At 42.5% G+C, this 20,302-nt stretch overlaps 1 protein-coding gene and 1 long non-coding RNA gene across 2 annotated transcripts; one reads left to right on the top strand and one right to left on the bottom strand.

Annotated features, from left to right (window-relative positions):
• Positions 1–856: 856 nt before the first annotated feature.
• LOC139576476 (uncharacterized) lies at positions 857–3,676 on the bottom strand. Its single transcript, XR_011675122.1, has 2 exons — positions 3,626–3,676; positions 857–3,398 (listed from the first exon to the last, which is right to left on the bottom strand). It is a non-coding gene; the product is annotated as an uncharacterized lncRNA (long non-coding RNA).
• On the top strand, positions 1,634–19,750 carry LOC139576475 (very long chain fatty acid elongase 7-like). Its single transcript, XM_071402632.1, has 8 exons — positions 1,634–1,835; positions 11,894–11,982; positions 12,335–12,525; positions 12,784–12,864; positions 13,204–13,260; positions 15,496–15,601; positions 17,541–17,677; positions 17,810–19,750. The coding sequence occupies exons 1-8, from the start codon at positions 1,816–1,818 to the stop codon at positions 18,071–18,073; spliced, it is 945 nt and encodes a 314-aa protein (XP_071258733.1). The 5' UTR covers positions 1,634–1,815; the 3' UTR covers positions 18,074–19,750.
• Positions 19,751–20,302: the final 552 nt, after the last annotated feature.

The following is a 20,302-nucleotide window of genomic DNA, read 5'->3' as shown; positions in this document are numbered from 1 at the left end:
CTTTTGAAGACGCATGGAGCCGTGATGAGGACTGATGCATAAACACACCTACCTGTACAATTGGCCCAGCGTCGTCCGGGTTTGGCTGGTGTAGGCCGTCATTATAAATAAGAATTTGTTCTTAACTTCCCTAGTTAAACAAAGGTTAAAAAAAAAATGTAATCTACATTAATGTGGATGATTACGGATAATCATGAATGAATAATGATGAAAAAGAAAGTTAGACACAAATATCATACCCGACAAGACATGCTTTTCCTCTCACCAATTACATTTATTTTGGGAATGACATTTATGCCTCAAACTTTCTTACTCATCATTATTCACGATTCATTCATGATTATCCGTAATCATGGTAGCATCCACATTAATGTAGAAGTTTTCAGAAACATCATTGTAATCTTATAAAAGTTTCTCCAAAATCACACATTACATTATTTACCATTCATTTCTAAGAATGGCTAGGAATATGGCACCAAATACTAAACTTGACTAAATTTAATAGACTATAAAGGGAATTTGTCCAAATTCTTATGACACCGTCAAATGGGGGGACTAGATAGATAAAGTTCTTTAATTTCTAAATGGTATAACACATATGTAATAAAAATACCCTAAAATAAAAGGTGACATTTTGCACTGTCCCTTTATAGGAAACATTGGATAATATAACATTTATCTCAAATACTGGAGTATAGAGCCAAATTAAACGTTTTAGCTTCAATGTCCAAATAAATATGTAGGGGAGTGTAGTTAAGAATATAATCATGGTGCTACTGAAGACTTCTCTAAAACTACAAATGCAGTTTAACACCTACTGTGGTGTTAGAGAATAAACCTTAACAGAATTTGAATGTCTGTTGTAATAACTGATTTATCGTTTTCATTTTTCATACAAAAATGGAAATGTATAGTGTTGGTGATTTGTGTGGTAATAAACAGACTTTTTTCCAACAGATATTATTGACAAATGTATTCCAGTAAGTTGTGACATAAGGAATGGATACAATATCCCTTTGAAATAAAGCACGTATAGATCTGTTGTTCTGAGGGAGCAAGGAGAAACACATTTTTCCTATTGGAGAGTCAACTGGATTAAGGGAGAGTAGGTCAAGAAGGTGAGGTCTGGTTACACCTCTAAACAACATGAGAGTCCCAGATGGAATAGCATCAAAGACTATGGCGAACTCTAGGTGTAACCGGGATATTGTAACTTGATAAAAATTCCTCATAATTGAGTAACAATCCTGAATTATAAAGCTGACTCACCAGCAGGATATTATTGAACCAGTTCTTAAAAAATAAAAGACTTGTTTCTATACAAAATATCCTTATTGTTCCAAATGTAATACCTATGCGGGGGAATTTTTTTAAAATATATTAACGACCACGCTAAGAATAACGTTACTTGTCTATGAAAAGCAGATCATTTTGTAGGAATCTTATCAATGTCATAGTTACAAAGTAAAATAATTGAAGCCACCAAAATGGAAGAAGATATGAGGGATGAAATTCTAAATTGAAGTTGGATTCTTTAAGAAATGTTTAGCACAATTTATCTTAAAAGTATTATTCAAAGTTCATAACGACAGATTTCCTAATATTGCCAATCCGTTTCGACGGGTTTCTCGAAGAAAGCAAACGTCAGGCTCATTCTCCGCCCTCTTTCCGTATCAATGCACGGCAGTTACACAGTAGGGAGGGGACTATGGGACTCTTTGCAAATTGCTAGTTTGACACCCCATTCGTCAAACGCTCACAGCTGATCCACCGGCAAAGCACTGGAGGAGAAGTAACGTAGGACCGAGTAGTAGGATGCTCTCACTATATTGGAGGTTTGTGAATTAGGCTATGTTACGGCATTGATACACTGAATAATAACTTTACTTCAGCAGTCTACTCTGTGAGGATGTCATATTACCGTATGTGATATGCTAAACATCTTAATTGATAGTCACGTCACAGTTTGTCCGACATTTGAGGTTGAAGGGATTTTTAGTTTGAAGTCCGTGTTGTGGCATCCATTTTTGGGATGACTGTTATTCTGTGTTGCTGAACGATTCCTGTTTTAATCAGGTCTCGTGCCAGTCCTCTAGAGCTTGTCTTCGTGGGCCGGTGATGAGTCTTGACCGACGAGTTACTACCGGGATTACTATGACGGAATTCCTTTCTGTGAAGCCTAATTGCATAAAACATCTTAAGTATTCCTTTAAGGAATAACATCCTCATACCTAAGGGTGTTGCCTAGAGCCCCTCAAACATTTCCTTAGGTAAGGACATAATTGAAGGGTTTTACGGTAGTTTGAAGGCAGGTACGGCAGAAAGACTCAGGTTACCATGGAGACGACTTGAGTTACTTACTGAACGTCTTAAAACGAGATCGCAAAATAGAACTTCTGCGTTCAAGAAAGGAGAAACGAATTGATTCCGAAGATATTAAACCATTTATTTTTGTTCTCAACTTGTTTCTATTGCTTTCTAGCACGTCAAGTTAATTTAGAGTAGGTAGCTTTGTAGGTCTTGGATTGTGCCCCTTCCATTGTTTAGCTAGCTAACTGGTGGCTGTATTCCTTTTGAAACCAGGGCAGAGGAAAGCGACATTCATCTCCACAAATGCTGTTTACATCGATATCCGTACTGAATGATGCAGTTAAGGGAAATCACGGGCACCCTTAACTTGATCACTTAATTTAAGGGGGTAATTCGCCCTAAAATGTTTTGTGCAACTGATTTAAAGTGGGAAATACACTTAAGACGTTTTATGCTACTGGGCCTTATTGGAATACTTAAATGCATGCATTCTCACTTGAAGTAATCTCCGAATCCTTCAAGTCGCTATGCAATCTATACTTAAAGATTTAAATTCTTAAACCCTTACCGTGTACCCAGGGGCGAAAATCTGATGTCAACCTTGGAGGGGACAATTACATGAAATTTTCTCAGGAGCAATTCCTGAGGGGGACACCAAAAGTAGTGCTGTAACACATAGACTATGTTGTAATATGTTAAATGTATATTGAGGGACCATAATCACTACTACTGGATAATTGTTAGGTACAGTAGTTAACTGAAGGGTTGTCCCAACTTGTTTAAATCATTATAATACTACTAATAATAATAGTTATAGCAGTGTTCCTTATCAGTGCAGTGTTCCTCTCTCTTGAAAGGTCAACACTCTGTTTGCAAGAGTTTGCGGTTCTATAAATTGTGGGTGTGGCTGATATGGTTCTGTGTCATCACTGAGGTAAACTGGACGATGCTGTGCCACTGTCCCCTATACTGGTGCTGTTGGCAACAAGGGTGACACCTGGTCCTGCCGTGGCTGTGACACTGTCCTCTGAAGTCTCTCTCCTTGGCTCTTTCCCTTTCACCACCCTCACTGACTCACAGTCTGTCTCCTAGAAAATAAATAAGATGTTTGCTGTACTCCTAACTACCGGTACCCAGAACTACACAATTAACCACAACAGCAATACCATTGCCTTAAACACATTTTAGTTCAGTCACCAGTTTAAGTTGAGAGTGGGGGTATCCATGGCATTTTCCAATTATGCCCCTATTTTACAAGTCTAAAAAAAGAGAGAACCTTTCATAATGTTGCCAAACAAAGACTCAACAAACTTACCTGAGACTCCCTGTCTCTGCCAGTCTGTCCCTGCCCATCTGTCCCTAGTTCTGTCTGTGTGCCGTCTGTTGCCTGCTCTGCCTAATGACATCATTGTGAAACATTTCCATTAGCATTTCACTTCTTTCTTATTAACATTTTATCAACTCGTCTTTGAGATATTAGGCTACTAGAGTTCTTACTTTGCGTTTTGGTGACTGAAAAATACTCTGATGTCCGTCTTTTTACTTTTTTCTGACATTTTTCTACATGGCTGGCTGACCGGTCTAGCTGCACACACACATTTACACAACACATGCTGCAACGTTTTGAAATTTTAACATAGTTTGTTTCATATTGGCAGGCTTCCAACAATAGATGAATTTGCAAAGCTAGCGAGCACCAATTCCGTTTCTGTGGTGTTTGCTATAATCTTTGCTACCTGGTTAAAGGTGAAAAAAAAAAAAACTAGCGACAATTTTGCTTTTGCAACGAGACCATTAAATATATTTAAGACAATGGTATAAGAGAGTGTAGTTCTGTTCAGTTTGGACTTCAGTTTATCGCTAACCTTATCACAGGGACTTTGAAGCACTACAGCTGCATGCTAATCTTGGAATAAACTGACGATAGCAAATATTCCATCTTTGACGACGCCACATAAATGGAATAGGTACTAGCTAGCTTGATAGTTAATGTTTGCTTTAGTTTGCGCGCCAGCTCTGCAAATTCAGCTAGTGTGTGAACCCTGCAACATTAAAAAAATATATACATTGCTATGGCGCGATTGACTGGATTACCTCACGTCAGTTACGTACACTGAGTGCCTTTCGGACAGTAGATACGAACCCTCTATTACCTTGCAAGCTAAAGAACTGGCAGTGGATCAAACCATTGTGAGGCAAAGGGCGGGGGGGGTCGCAATCTTGTGAAACTTAAAAACGCGCTATTAAGTGTCTATAATCAGCACAAGTGCTTTCATTGCGTATTATTAATATTATTGAAATTACATAGTTATGTTTACAGTGATATATTGGGGGGGACAAATCATATTTTTCCCAGGATGGGGGGGTCGTGTCCCCCCTGTCCCCCCTGGGATTTCCGCCTATGCGTGTACCTATGGTTAGCCTCTTTTGTTGCGTGCCTTTATTTGTATGCTGAAATACATAAAAAAAACGTTAATCAAATACAACCACCGGACTGACTGTTTGCTTGTTGAGATTCAATTGTCACATGTGCATTGAGCTGAGTTGCCATGTTATAGCAACAGCAATGAGGTAACAGTTGGTGGTTGTATTTAACATTTTAACAGTATGGAATTTAGCAACCAAATCCACACAACAGAGGACAAACAAACACTGAGCACAAATATAAAGTTTTGTCCTATGTTTCATTAGCTGAAATAAAAGATCCCAGAAATGTTCCAAGCTATTTCTCAAATTTGTGCACAAATTTAAGTCCCTGATAGTGAGCATTTCTCCTTTGCAAAAATAATCCATCCACCTGACTGGCGTGGCATATCAAGAAGCTGATTCAACAGCATGATCATTACACAGTTGCACCTTGTGCTGGGAACAAAAGGCCACTAAAATGTGCCGTTTTCTCACACAATGCCTCAGATGTCTCAAGTTTTGAGGGAGGGTGCAATTGGTGTGCTGACTGCAGGGATGTCCACCAGAGTTGTTACCAGAGAATGTAATGTTAATTTCTCTACCATAAGCCGCCTCCAACATAATTTTAGAGAATTTGGTGTCCAACCAGCCGTAGACCACGTGTATGGTGTCATGTGGGCAAGTGGTTTTCTGACGTCAATGTTGTGAACCCATGGTGGCTGTGGGGTTATGGTATGGGCAGGCATAAGCTACAGACAACAAACACAATTGCATTTTATCGATGGCAATTTGAATGCACAGAGATACCGTGACGAGATCCTGAAGCCCATTGTCGTGCTATTCATCCGCCGCCATCACCTCATGTTTCAGCATGATATTGCACGACCCCATGTCGCAAGGATCTGTACACAATTCCTGGAAGCTGAAAATGTCCCAGTTCTTCCATGGTCTGCATACTCACCAGACACCAGTCACCCATTGAGCGTGTTTGGGATGCTCTGGATCGACGTGTATGACAGCGTGTTCCATTTCCCGCCAATATCCAGTAACTTTGCACAGCCATTGAAGAAGAGTGGGAGAACATTCCACAGGCCACAATCAACAGCTTAATCAACTCTATGCGAAGGAGATGTCGCAAATGAGGCAAATAGTGGTCACACCAGATACTGACTGGTCTCCTGGATTTCCCCTCATTGTCTATACGATTTAAAGATGTGGGTCAAAAAGAAAATGAAAGTATTATCAGAGTCTTTTGGGGGGCAAAGGACAGTCAACCGGTGTCCTAGCTAGCTAGCACACAATGTCCTTCGCTAACACCTGCCAAACGTCTGCCCTCACCGTTGTTTACAGAACTGTGGGAAAGCAGTGCCCAGCAGGCGGGGGTTGAAGGAAACAGTTTACCGTGTTCTAGCTAGCTACCTATCCTGCCTGCTGTGTACTGACGCACACAATGTCTTTCGCTCCTGCCTGCCAAACACCTGCCATCGTTGACAGACCTGCAGGAAAGCAATGCCCAACAGATGGGGTAATTGTTACCCTTCTCAGCCCATCCAGCTATACACTCGTGTCCCCCGGAGTCCGGCTAGTATATAAAGCATCCTCCATTCAGGCTGCAAAGGTGTCGGGGTCCTCCTTAACTCGGTTTAATGACCCGCCTGCCTAAAATAACTGGGAAAATATGCATACTGTCATAATAAAACACAATTTTCCAGCACCATTTTCATGGGTAAAAAAGACTGCACTGAAAAGAGTGTGCAACATCTAGAAGTTGTCCGAAAATAGTGGTGGAAAATTGTTTTATTAAGACGGTCTGCATATTTTCCCTGTCGAATCGAGTTAAGGAGGAAACTGACACCTTTGCAGCCTGAATTGAGGATTATTTATGTACAAGCAGGCTGCCAGGGGGACATGAGTGTTTAGCTGCCTGGGCACTTTAAAGTCAGATGCAGATGACAAATGATGTAAAAGGAATAATAGTGCCATCTGGTGGCCAGTTGGACTAGCTTCATCAGGGTCCCTTACAAAAAAAAGATTGCCGTTTTGAAACTGCAATAAAAGTGCAGTAACTGCAGTCGAATGTGTTATTTTGGAAGCGGTCATTGCAGAATAACTGCAGTTGAACTGAAAATTACTGCAGTAAAAAAAAGCATATTTTGGACACAGTATTTGCAGCATACTGCAGTTATACTGCACTCTGACTGCACTAATCTTTTTTTGTAAGGGGTGGGAGCTGTCAGACAGGAAAGGTGTCAATTGCATGAACTGAAATGAACATGTGAAAGCTTGTGTGGGTGTCTGTGTGTCTAATAATGGTGTCACCATGTCAACCAAGGATTTGAATGACTCAGACATCCAGTGCTATCCCATTGTGTGACACCACACCTTATCAGTCAAAGAGGAAACCTGCATGACCTGTAAAGTGTTGTGTAGATCCACATGGTAGTGCAGTTTGCCCAAGGAATCACCTACTATTTTATAATGTTGATCTTATGTTATGTTGATTATGTTGATGCCATTAGTTTTTTGTGTTTTTTTTTCTTCACCTTTTATTTAACCAGGTAGGCGAGTTGAGAACAAGTTCTCATTTACAACTGCGACCTGGCCAAGATAAAGCAAAGCAGTGCGACACAAATAAAAACACAATAGAAAAGTCTATATCTATATATATATATATATATATATATATATATATATATATATATATATATATATATATACACACAGTGTGTGCAAATGGCGTAAGGAGGTAAGGCAATAAATAGGCCATAGTAGCGAAGTAATTACAATTTAGAAAATTAACACTGGAGTGATGGATGTGCAGATGATGTGCAAGTAGAAATAGAGCAAAGGTGTGCAAAAAAGATGTGCAAGGTGTGCAAAAGAGCAAAAAAAGTAAATAAAAACAATATGGGGATGAGGTAGGAAGTTGGATGGGCTATTTACAGATGGGCTGTGTACAGCTGCAGTGATCTGTAAGCTGCTCAGATAGCTGATGCTTAAAGTTAGCGAGGGAGATATGTCTCCAACTTCCGTGATTTTTGCAAGTCGTTCCAGTCATTGGCAGCAGGGAACTGGAAGGAAAGGGGGTCTTGGCTTTGGGGATGACCAGTGAGATATACCTGCTGGAGCGCATGCTACGTGTGGGTGTTGTTATGGTGACCAGTGAGCTGAGATAAGGCGGAGCTTTACCTAGCAAAGACTTAGATGACCTGGAGCCAGTGGGTCTGGCGGCGAATATGTAGCGAGGGCCAGCTGACGAGAGCATACAGGTTGCAGTGGTGGGTGGTATATGGGGCTTTGGTGACAAAACGGATGGCAGAGTGTTGGAGGCTATTTTGTAAATGACATCGCCGAAGTCGAGGATCGGTAGGATAGTCAGTTTTACGAGGGTATGTTTGGTAGCGTGAGTGAAGGAGACTTTGTTGCTAAATAGGAAGCCGATTCTAGATTGAATTTTGGATTGGAGATGTTTAATATGAGTCTGGAAGGAGAGTTTACAGTCTAGCCAGACACCTAGGTATTTGTAGTTGTCCACATATTCTAAGTCAGAATCCTCCAGAGTAGTGATGCTAGTCGGGCAGGCGGGAGCGGGCAGCGATCGGTTGAAGAGCATGCATTTAGATTTACTAGCGTTTAAGAGCAGTTGGAGGCCACGGAGTGTTGTATGGCATTGAAGCTCGTTTGCAGGTTTGTTAACACAGTGTCCAAAGAAGGGCCAGATGTATGCAGAATGGTGTCGTCTGCGTAGAGGTGGATCAAGGAATCACCTGCAGAAAGAGCGACATTGTTGATATATATACAGAGAAAAGAGTCGGCCCGAGAATTGAATCCCTGTGGTACCCCCATAGAGACTGCCAGAGGTCGGACAACAGGCCCTCCGATTTGACACTGAACTCTATCTGAGAAGTAGTTGGTGAACCAGGTGAGGCAGTCATTTGAGAAACCAAGGCTGTTGAGTCTGCCGATAAGAATGTGGTGATTGACAGAGTCTTGGCCAGGTCGATGAAGACGGCTGCACAGTACTGTCTTTTATCAATGGCGGTTATGATATCATTTAGTACCTTGAGCGTGGCTGAGGTGCACCAGTGACCAGCTCGGAAACTGGATTGCACAGCGGAGAAGGTACGGTGGGATTCGAAATGGCCAGTGATCTAAGCATTTAACACCACAGTACCCTCCAAACTCGTCATTAAGATCAAGACCTTGGGTCTCGACCCCGCCCTGTGCAACTGGGTCCTGTACTTTCTGACGGGCCGCCCCCAGGTGGTGAGGGTAGGAAACAACATCTCCACCCCGCTGATCCTAAACACTGGGGCGCCACAAGGGTGCGTTCTCAGCCCTCTCCTGTACTCCCTGTTCACCCATGACTGCGTGGCCATGCCCGCCTCCAACTCAATCATCAAGTTTGCAGACGACACTAGAGTGGTAGGCTTGATTACCAACAACGACGAGACGGCCTACAGGGAGGAGGTGAGGGCTTTCGGAGTGTGGTGTCAGGAAAACAACCTCACACTCAATGTCAACAAAACAAAGGAGATGATCGTGGACTTCAGGAAACAGCAGAGGGAGCACCCCCCTATCCACATTGAAAGGACAGTAGTGGAGAAGGTGGAACATTTTAAGTTCCTCGGCGTACACATCACGGACAAACTGAAATGGTCCACCCACACAGACAGCGTGGTGAAGAAGGCGCAACAGCGCCTCTTCAACCTCAGGAGGCTGAAGAAATTTGGCTTGTCACCAAAAACCCTCACAAACTTTTACAGATGCACAATCGAGAGCATCCTGTCGGGCTGTATCACCGCCTGGTACGGCAACTGCTCCGCCCAAAACCGCAAGGATCTCCAGAGGGTAGTGAGGTCTGCACAATGCATCACCAGGGGCAAACTACCTGCCCTCCAAGACACCTACACCACCCAATGTCACAGGAAGGCCAAAAGATCATCAAGGACAACAACCACCCGAGCCACTGCCTGTTCACACCACTATCATCCAGAAGGCGAGGTCAGTACAGGTGCATCAAAGCCGGGACCGAGAGACTGAAAAACAGCTTCCATCTCAAGGCCATCAGACTGTTAAACAGCCATCACTAACAGTGAGTGGCTGCTGCCAACATACTGACTCATTTCTAGCCACTTTAATAATAAAAAATTAGATTTTTATAAATGTATCACTAGTCAATTTAAACAATGCCACTTTATATAATGTTTGCATACCCTACATTACTCATCTCATATGTATATACTGTACTCTGTACCATCTACTGCATCTTGCCTATGCCGTTCGGCCATCGCTCATCCATATATTTATATGTACTTATTCATTCCTTTACATTTCGGTGTGTATAAGGTAGTTGTTGTGAAATTGTTAGATTACTTGTTAAATATTACTGCATGGTCGGAACTAGAACACAAGCATTTCGCTACACTCGCATTAACATCTGCTAACCATGTGTATGGGACCAATAAAATTTGATTTGATTTAGGCAAACTATCAGAATTTTAGCTACCAGGAAATGGCAGAGCGATATCTGTATAATGCACCTTTTAAAGCTTATCTTATCTTGGAAGTTTCACACGGCAGGCTTTGCCAGATAACACTGTGTATCCCGTAGTCTGGAATGTTCTACACGGTCTGTTCTGTTGGATTTTGTAGACTGCGGGTTTGAGTTGGAGAAGTCTCTTTTCAACTACACGCAGCGCACAATACCTGTTTGTATTTTGGAATACTTTTAAGTAAAGTACTTCCAAAGGACTGAATTTATAGTTTCAGGTATGTAGGATGATCTTGCATTGTGTGGATCTTTAGAATCGGTAGGTTTCTTGGTGTCTCCAGTGATGGGAAAGAGACCAAGGGTTCAGCTCGTCTTCCTCCCCCCACCCTTCTAGGAATGTAAAGTGACTGCTTCACATGGCTCTACATGTTGTCTTGTTTTACTAGTACTTAGGCCTACATCATGTTAGGCTGAATCTTAACGAGCATTGTGTCTCATGGGTTAAATAAAAGGACCCCCTCCCTGCTTATAATATATTGCATGACGGCTTAGCTATCCGCTGGTTTAGTTTGCAGTAGACTGTTTGAAAGGAAGTCTGACATGGACATGGTGTACATGTCAGTCAGCAATCCACTTGTGTTGAGTATTGGCCTAATTTTTCTAGAATGTAGCTTTGTTATCTGGCTTGGCATTCTGTGTCTTCAGGTTGTACTTTTATTGAATAGAGAGATGTCAGGATAGTAACCCTAGCCTCATGTAGCTGTTCTCTGTGAATGCCATTTAACCTTAGCTCCCTCCCTGTTAATGGCTATCATTGGTTGACCGATCCAGTCTTGCTCCTTAATCTGTCTGTGTGGATCCTAATCTTTCCCTCCCGCCTAGCAACAGGCATGTCGGCTTGGGAACGGTAGACTGATATTTAGAATGCAGGTCATCTTGAATGGGAAGACGTTGAGTAGGACTACATGGGCTATTAGTTGTATAACAGAATTATTATAATATTGTCTTCATTATAATGACTGTCCCTGTGTGCACATGTGCCACACACTCCAGTGAATGAGTGCTTTGCTGTTCCCTGCATGCTGACTGTCTGTATTTCCAAATGGCACCCTATTCACTATTTAGTGCACCAGAGCCCTATGGGTGAGGAAGCCTGACTGATGGCCATTGTGCTGTCAACACTCCATCCCTTGTCTTCCAATGAGATACTGACCAAGAGGAGAGAGAGAGATGCTGATTGGACTCATTTCACTTTAACAATACAGCCTTTCATTCAGGGCTGGTATATTGTATATGACCCATCCACGTTGGTCACAGAGTATTTGAATATGGTACATGCCTATTTATTAGAGGGAAATGGGGTGATCTAGGACTAGATCATGTAAATGTTATGACCAAGAGAGTAAGATTGAAATTTAAGGGATGTTATTTCATGTGGATCATCCCGTCCATGAACACTACTGTAGGACTGCCTGAACGTATACATCTGATCTCTGGGTTAGTGCTATACGGAATTCTTGGTACATCCCTACCCATAACCCTGACCTAACCCGAACTCTTTGACATTTCAATTGGGTGACATCATAGTTGACAGTCCCAAGGATCCCGGATAGCAAGAACCACTGTCTTACCTCTGTCACAGCACTAATCTTTAACCTCTGACCTGTGTGTTTCCTCCTCCAGGACGGCTACAGGAGCTCAGAGAGACATGGAGTTCAGGGATCTAACGGCCAGGGCCGGACTCTGGTATGAAAACTTCATGAAGAATGCAGGTGAGGATCCATCACTAACTGCTGTCCAGCGATGCATAGATTTTTAGTTTTGTTATTTAAAAGGTAAATGTTCAATTCCAGTGGAAGCCAAAGGATAACGCATAAAAGCATTATGCAACATTCTCTTCTATTGTGTTACTTGGTGGAAACGGACAGATATAGACTCTTCATCTAGCCATGTTGGTCTTTTGGGGTTGATGAAATGGTGCTGATAATTACAAGCCATGGGGATCGATTCTAAATCTACCCTCTTAAATTTGTTCATATTGGTGTATCTCAGTTGAATGGTTGGCTAGATAGCATGATGTATTGAGTTATGTTGAATCACACTCAACCCTTCTCTGCTTTCCAGACCCCAGGACAGAAGACTGGTTTCTCATGTCGTCGCCGCTCCCCCAAACCATAATAATCGTGGCGTACATCTACTTTGTCACCCGGCTGGGGCCCAGACTCATGGAGAACCGCAAGGCCTTCCACCTCAAAGAAATTCTAATTTTCTACAACTTCAGCGTGGTCGCCTTGTCCCTCTACATGTGCTATGAGGTTGGTCTCTTTCTCAATGGACTTCTGACAGGCTCTAGTGTTTGTTACTGCCTCGTCAAGCAATACGATCTTGTTTAGCAAAAAACTCAACAATCGTGGTTTCCAATTTGTGAAACTTTACACTACATTCTTTCGTTTCAATGTGGAGACGGTGCATTTCAGTTGGCGTCTAGTCTTTGTTTAAAGGAGAGCAAGCGCAACAACAACTGTGTTGTGATTAGGAGTATGTTGATTTTAATGAATTGTCTCTTACTGTAGTATGTGATGTCGGGCTGGGGGACGGGCTACACGTTCCACTGCGACCTAGTGGACTACTCGGACTCGCCGCAGGCATTGAGGGTAAGAGCTGTAGAATGTGACGCAACCTGCTACAGTACAGGAAGAGATCTCCAAACTACTAGTACGGGTAGTTCCTTTGTCTCTATTAACACCCATTCACCTGTGGATTCCTCCACTGACTCTAGAATGCTAACAAACTTTTGGAACAAAGAATCATTGAGCGCAGGCCATTCCATAGTCGTGACTCACACCACGTTTTCTGTGTTGCATAATGTCATTAGTCGTGTGGTCGTGAGGCCTGTTAGGTAACCACCATTTTGAATTTGATGGTTTTGCTTATCTGTAAGAAAATTAATGATTCCTGTCTTGCTACAAATAACCTCGCTCTCCTCCTTTTAGATGGCTGGGACGTGTTGGCTCTACTACTTCTCAAAGTTCATAGAGATGTTGGACACAGTAAGCTGATTCTCTTTAGTACAGCTTTCTGAGAGTCTGTGTTTCGCTTGTTCAATTGTCCGTTTTTTTCTTTGTCTTGTTCTGTTAAAGGCCCAATGCAGCTGTTTTTATATCAATATGAAATCATCTCTGGGTAACAATCGAGTACCTTACTGTACTTGAAGCAGGAAGCACCAGTGACTAGATCAGTACAAAAGTGGTCAGATGAAGCATATGCTAAGCTACAGGACTGTTTTGCTAGCACAGACTGGAATATGTTCCGGGATTCCTCCGGTGGCATTGAGGAGTACACCACATCAGTCATTGGCTTCATCAATTAGTGCATCGATGACGTTGTCCCAACAGTGACCGTACGTACATACCCCAACCAGAAGCCATGTATTACAGGCAACACCCACACTGAGCTAAAGGCTAGAGCTGCTGCTTTCAAGGAGCGGTACTCTAACCCAGAAGCTTATAAGAAATCCCGCTATGCCCTCTGACTTACCATCAAACAGGCAAAGCGTCAATACAGGACTAAGATCGAATTGTACTAGACCGGCTTTGACGCTCGTCGGATGTGGCAGGGCTTGCAAGCCATTACAGACTACAAAGGGAAGCACAGCCGAGAGCTGCCCAGTGACACGAGCCTACCAGACGAGCTGAACTACTTAAATGCTCGCTTCGAGGCAAATAACACTGAAACATGCATGAGAGCACCAGCTGTTCTGGACGACAGTGTGATCACGCTGTCCGCAGCCGATGTAAGACCTTTTAAACAGGTCAACATTCACAAGGCCGCAGGGCCAGACAGATTACCAGGATGTGTGCTGCGAGCATGCGCTGACCAACTGGCAAGTGTCTTCACTGACATTTTCAACCTCTCCCTGTCCGAGTCTGTAATACCAACATGTTTTAAGCAGACCACCATAGTCCCTGTGCCCAAGAACATTAAGATAACCTGCCTAAATGACTACCGACCCGTAGCACTCACATCTGTAGCCATGAAGTGCTTTGAAAGGCTGGTCATGGCTCACATTAACACCATTATCCCAGAAACCCTAGACCCACTCCAATTTGCATACTGCCCCAACAGATCCACAGATAATGCAATCTCTATTGCACTCCACATTGCCCTTTCCACCTGGACGAAAGGAACACTTATGTAAGAATGCCATTCATTGACTACAGCTCAGCGTTCAACACCATAGTGCCCTCAAAGCTCATCAATAAGCTAAGGACCCTGGGACTAACCACCCCCCTCTGCAACTGGACTTCCTCAAAGGCCGCCCCCAGGTGGTAAGGGTAGGTAGCAACACATCCGCCACGCTGATCCTCAACACTGGGGCCCCTCAGGGGTGTGTGCTCAGTCTCTGTTCACTCATGACTGCACGGCCAGGCATGACTCCAAAACCATCATTAAGTTTGCCGAAGACACAACAGTGGTAGGTCTGATCACAGACATTGACGAGACAGCCTATAGGAAGGAGGTTAGAGACCTGGCCGTGTGGTGCCAGGACAACAACCTCTCCCTCAACGTGATCAAGACAAAGGAGATGATTGTGGACTACAGGAAAAAGAGGACCCAGCACTCCCCCATTATCATCGACGGGGCTGCAGTGGAGCAGGTTGAGAGCTTCAAGTTCTCTGCTGTCCACATCACCAACAAACTAACATGGTCCAAGCACACCAAGACAGTAGTTAAGAGAGCACGACAAAGCCTATTCCCTATTCAACTGCATTGTTGGTTAAGGGCTCATAAGTAAGCATTTCACTGTTAGGTCTACACCTGTTGTATTCGGCGCATGTGACTAATACAATTTGATTTGATTTGTAATAGATTTCCATTCATTTGAGCAAAAATAGCTTTTTAGCGAAATTACTTCTCAAGCGATAATTTTACTAGGACTGTCTTTAAGTGGTCTGAGTGGGGAGAGAGAAACTGAAAAATAGCTGTTATTGGCAAAGCGGTTTGGAACACTCCTTATTGGTTTATTCACCAATTTACTGCATGGTGATGTCACCATGGAAAGCAGACACTCCCACCTGTTCAAACCTGCTGATTTTAGAAGGTCCTGTGTAGATTGTATTTTCAACCAGCAACTTTTTAGGAAATTACACTGATCACATTTTTTTCACACTTTTACAGTGTTAGTTTCATCAGCTGTTGTACAATATGATATAAACCACAGGGGGAAAAAATGAATTTTGACTGCACTGGGCCTTTAAGTTAAATGGCTGAATTCTCCCTTTTAGATCTTCTTTGTTCTGAGGAAGAAGAACAGTCAAATTACGTTCCTCCATGTCTATCATCACTCTATCATGCCCTTTACCTGGTGGTTTGGGGTCCGGTTCGCTCCAGGTACAGTATATAAGTGCTTGAATTGGTACAGTGACTGTATTAGCACATTGGTGTCATAACTCCTAATGGGTTATACCAGCAGATTAGTGATGGTCTCTACCAGGAAAATGTCAGTATTCAGCATGTTGACTTCCTTAGTAGCTGTTGTCAAATTGGAACACAGAAACATGGCCACTTAGGGATAGCATTGCCGTATAGCAGGTATTCCCAAACTGGGGTACGCGCAATGCCGTCGGGGGTACGCCAAATATAAATGTGATTTTTTTTCAAACAGTTAATTTATATTTATAACGGGGCTATACATTTGGGTGAGTTTTCTTCTCACCCGAGTGGCCTCGTTTCACTGCCAAAAATAAAATTAAACCATCTAGTGTTCAGCGAAATAACAACACAATGTCAAATACAGGTAGCCTAGTCAAATAATTAACATCCAATCACATTAACTGTTACTCTCTCGCGGGAATTCCACTAACGGTCCATATGTGGCCGAACGTAGCTGCTGCTCATGTTGGTATCTACTGATGACGCAAAAACCATGACAGGGAGACAGTGGAGTGGTAACGCGTGTGCAAGCAGTTGCTCCCGACGCCACTTTTGTACACTGCAGCATCCACCGAGAGGCTGTTACTGCCAAGGGAATACCTGACAGCTTGAAATACTATTTTGGACACTACAGTGAAAATGGTTAACTTTGTTAAAGCAAGGCCCCTGAACTCTCGTGTATTTTCTGCACTATGCAATGATATGGGCTGCGACCATGTAACGCTTTTATAACATACAGAAGTACGCTGGTTATCAAGGGGGAAAGTATTGACACGTTTTTTTGAATTGAGAGACGAGCTTAAAGTTTTCTTTACTGACCATAATTTTCACTTGTCTGACCGCTTGCATGATGACAAGTTTCTCACACGACTGGCCTATCTGGGTGATGTTTTTTCTCGCCTGAATGATCTGAATCTAGGATTACAGGGACTCTACGCAACTATATTCAATGTGCTGGACAAAATTGAGGCTATGATTAAGGAGCTCTTCTCTTCTCTGTCTGCATTAACAAGGACAACACACAGGTCTTTCCATCATTGTATTATTTTTTGTGTGCAAATGAACTCAAGCTTACAGACAATGTCAAATGTGATATAGCGAAGGACCTGAGTGAGAAGGGTGCGCAATTACAAAGGTACTTTCCCGAAATGGATGACACAAACAACTGTGTTCGTTATCCCTTTCATGTCCTGCCTCCAGTCCACTTATCGATTTCTGAACAAGAGAGCCTCATCGAAATTGCAACAAGTGGTTCTATGAAAATTGAATTTAATCAGAAGCCACAGCCAGATTTCTGCATTGCCAAATGGTATTCTGCCTTGGAAAATCGCGCTGTTAAGACACTGATGCCCTTTGCAGCCACGTACCTATGTGAGAGTGGATTCTTGGCCCTCACTAGCATGAAAACTAAATACTGGCACAGACTGTGGAAAATTATTTAAGACTGAGACTCTCTCAAATACAACCCAACATTGCAGAGTTATGTGCATCCTTTCAAGCACACCCTTCTCATTAACCTGTGGTGAGTTATTCACAATTTTCGATGAACAAATAAGGTTTTATATGTAAAATGGTTAAATAAAGAGCAAAATTATTGATTTATTATTTGCGCCCTGGTCCTATAAGAGATCTTTGTCACCTCCCACGAGCCGGGTTGTGACAAACTCATTCTTATGTTTAATAAATGTATTGTGTGTGTGTGTGTGTGTGTGTGTGTGTGTGGCAGGCTTACAATGATGGCAAAAAAACATTTGAGAGTGCGCTGACCCTGGTGCTAGAGGGGGTACGCAGCTGGAGGTTGAATGTTTTGAAGGGGTACGGGACTGAAAAGTTTGGGAACCACTGCCCTATAGAACAAAAAAAATCCTAACTGCTAATAGCTCATCTCGTCCTCTAGGTGGCCAGGGGACATTCCATGCCCTGTTGAACTGTGTGGTCCACGTCATCATGTACACCTACTACGGCCTGTCTGCCCTGGGCCCCGCCTACCAGAAGTACCTCTGGTGGAAGAAGTACCTCACCACTATTCAGCTGGTACGTACTGCACTGCACTAGACTAGTGTGGGAGTTGAACTTGAATTTGAATCAGAAGTCATACGTTTTTCATGAGCAAGGATAGGATTGTTAAAAACAAGTCATATTTGACCGTCCTCTGTCTGTCCTCAGATCCAGTTTGTGATCGTGACCACCCACATCTGGCAGTACTTCTTCATGAAGGACTGTCCCTACCAGTTCCCCATCTTCATCTACATCATTGGCCTCTATGGCCTGGTCTTCCTCCTCCTCTTCCTCAACTTCTGGTACCACGCCTACACCAAGGGGAAGAGGCTTCCCAAGGTACTTCAGGCCAAAACCTGGGCCCACCCCTACAACAAAACCAACGGTGAAATAACCAACGGGAATGGTTTGTACTGTGACAAGGATAAGTGACAGGAGGTCAATCAATCAGGCTCAGGATCAAGGGTCGATCTCATTTGAATATGAGCCTATTCATGAACTGAAATTAGACATGGAATTTAGAATTTAGAGTACTGGGGTGTATTCACTAGGAACCAAACGGATAGGTACCTACCTGAATTTGTCTAATAGAAACTGTCTTTTTCCATTTGGCGTAAATGGTTTCCATTGCAACATTTTTTGGACTAATGATTACATCCCAGGTTAGGTATGCAGGAGTTTTGTTTTCCAATATAAAAGTCAGTGCACTATTGAACTCAAAGAGAATTGACCCCTCACCTCTGGACCTTCTGATATATTCTTTTCTCTCTGCTACAGCAATCTCTCAGAGTTATGACCCAAAGCTTTACTGGACTTTTTGTATTAGATATTTTCCAACTTTTATACCTGTGCTTTTCTTTCCTGTTCAGGGTGAAAGCACAAGTTGAGTGTTTTTTATTTTTATAAACAGATTGTTGATGTTAGACGTGTGTTAGGTTAGCCGATGTTGGGGCAGTTCAGTAGCTTTGTCCCACCAGCCCAAATGAACTCTGCCGTTTTAGAGTTGGTGCTGAACCTCTCTAGCTTTTGCTGTAGAATTCAGCTTTATAATGTGACCTTGCTTTCAGCTGGTTTCTATATTTCAATACCTGTACTTTTTTATAATTTTAATACATTGTGCATTTAATTGTAAACATTTTATATATTCTGCTACTGAAAGTCTAGCAGGATTTTGTCTGTCTGAGTATGTGAGCCATCTTCCATAGTTGAGGCCTGATGTATTTCCTGGGTCTGGTCACATGGCTGGGAAAAACTCTGGTCCCTACCCATAGTATACCTGTAATGATGGAAGGATAGAGGATAACCATTTTGCCAGTAAGAACCGATGTTTACATGTATACTGAGTGGAGTGTATTGGTGTTGACCCCCCCCCCCGTTTCATAAACTCCGCACCCATTTCTCTCTGGTTTAAGTCACAGCCTCTACTGGTGCTGAGAAACTTTGGAAGCCAACCTGCTCCTACTGTTAAAGAGCTGTAGGCCTACTTGAATCTCATTGAAATCTGTCTGTATTATGTCCAACAGAAGTGACGGTGTGACATTTGAAGCCAGAGAGAAAAGTGTGGCACCGTTCTTGCAGGAACCGGAGCAGAGTGCACATTCCGCTTTAGCTCTGTCGCAAGCAAAGAACGACCCATGAAAAACTGTAGCCATTGTTTACCACTGCATGCATATTCATTTTATATCCACTCTTCCAAATTGAGTTCAGTCTTAATGCCATACGTATGACAGTTAGTATGCTTTCTCACTGGGTGTGTTCACGTTTGGTTTTCGCCTCCGAGCTCTGTTCAACTGGTGATTGAGGACACAGCATTAGCTACGTGTAGGATGGGCCTCCACAGGTGTAGTAAAACCCCAGTGCCTTGGGTGTAGGCTGAGTCCAATAAGCAACAGCGATCTAGCTGATTTGAAATGTATTTGCTGATGTTGGCTCTAGTGTGAGCGTGTTATCCACATGGGTTACTGTTCAGTGCCTTTGTCGAAGCCCCTACAGCTCCACATTGTGGTTATGAGTGTCCTCCACACATGCCGCTAATTCTGTATAAAAACAGTCATGTGTAAAGTAATTATTTTTGTATTTATATAAAAATAAATTCTGTTTTATACATCACCTGTGTTCTATTCTTGGGGCTTAGTTTGTAGCAGTTCAGATATTTGCTTCAGCATTTTTTACTGTTTTCAACAGTCATTCACCCATAACCAATGCCGGATATTAGTAGTAGTATAACTTTTTGAAATGGATGAATCTTGGATGGATGAATCTGGAGTCCACATTTTGACAATTTTAGACACTGGAATGATGAGAAGTAAAAAGCAGCACAGCTGACCTGAGGCACATGAACATTCTGAGAACATTATTTTATTTTTCCACTGGGAGGTGCTTTGAAACAGTGTAATGTTTTACACTGGTCTGTAACTACACTAATTATTTCAATCAGTTTATGTTCATTTTTTAAAATTATTATTCAGAATTGTCTTAAACACTTCAACCTTTTCAGAACTGAAATTATTTGAACATTGATTAGAGCCTGAGCTTTAATGCAACGAAATGACACTATGGGCCCAATTCAGACCTTTAAATTAAGGTGTGGCGGAGGTGTGTACAGATACGCCATATTATGACCTTGATTTAGGCTAATTCCACCACCTTTATGTGCGAGGA

This window comes from Salvelinus alpinus, chromosome 5, assembly GCF_045679555.1.
Source record: "Salvelinus alpinus chromosome 5, SLU_Salpinus.1, whole genome shotgun sequence".
Taxonomy (NCBI): Eukaryota; Metazoa; Chordata; class Actinopteri; order Salmoniformes; family Salmonidae; genus Salvelinus; species Salvelinus alpinus.
This window is presented reverse-complemented; position numbering and strand designations above follow the sequence as displayed.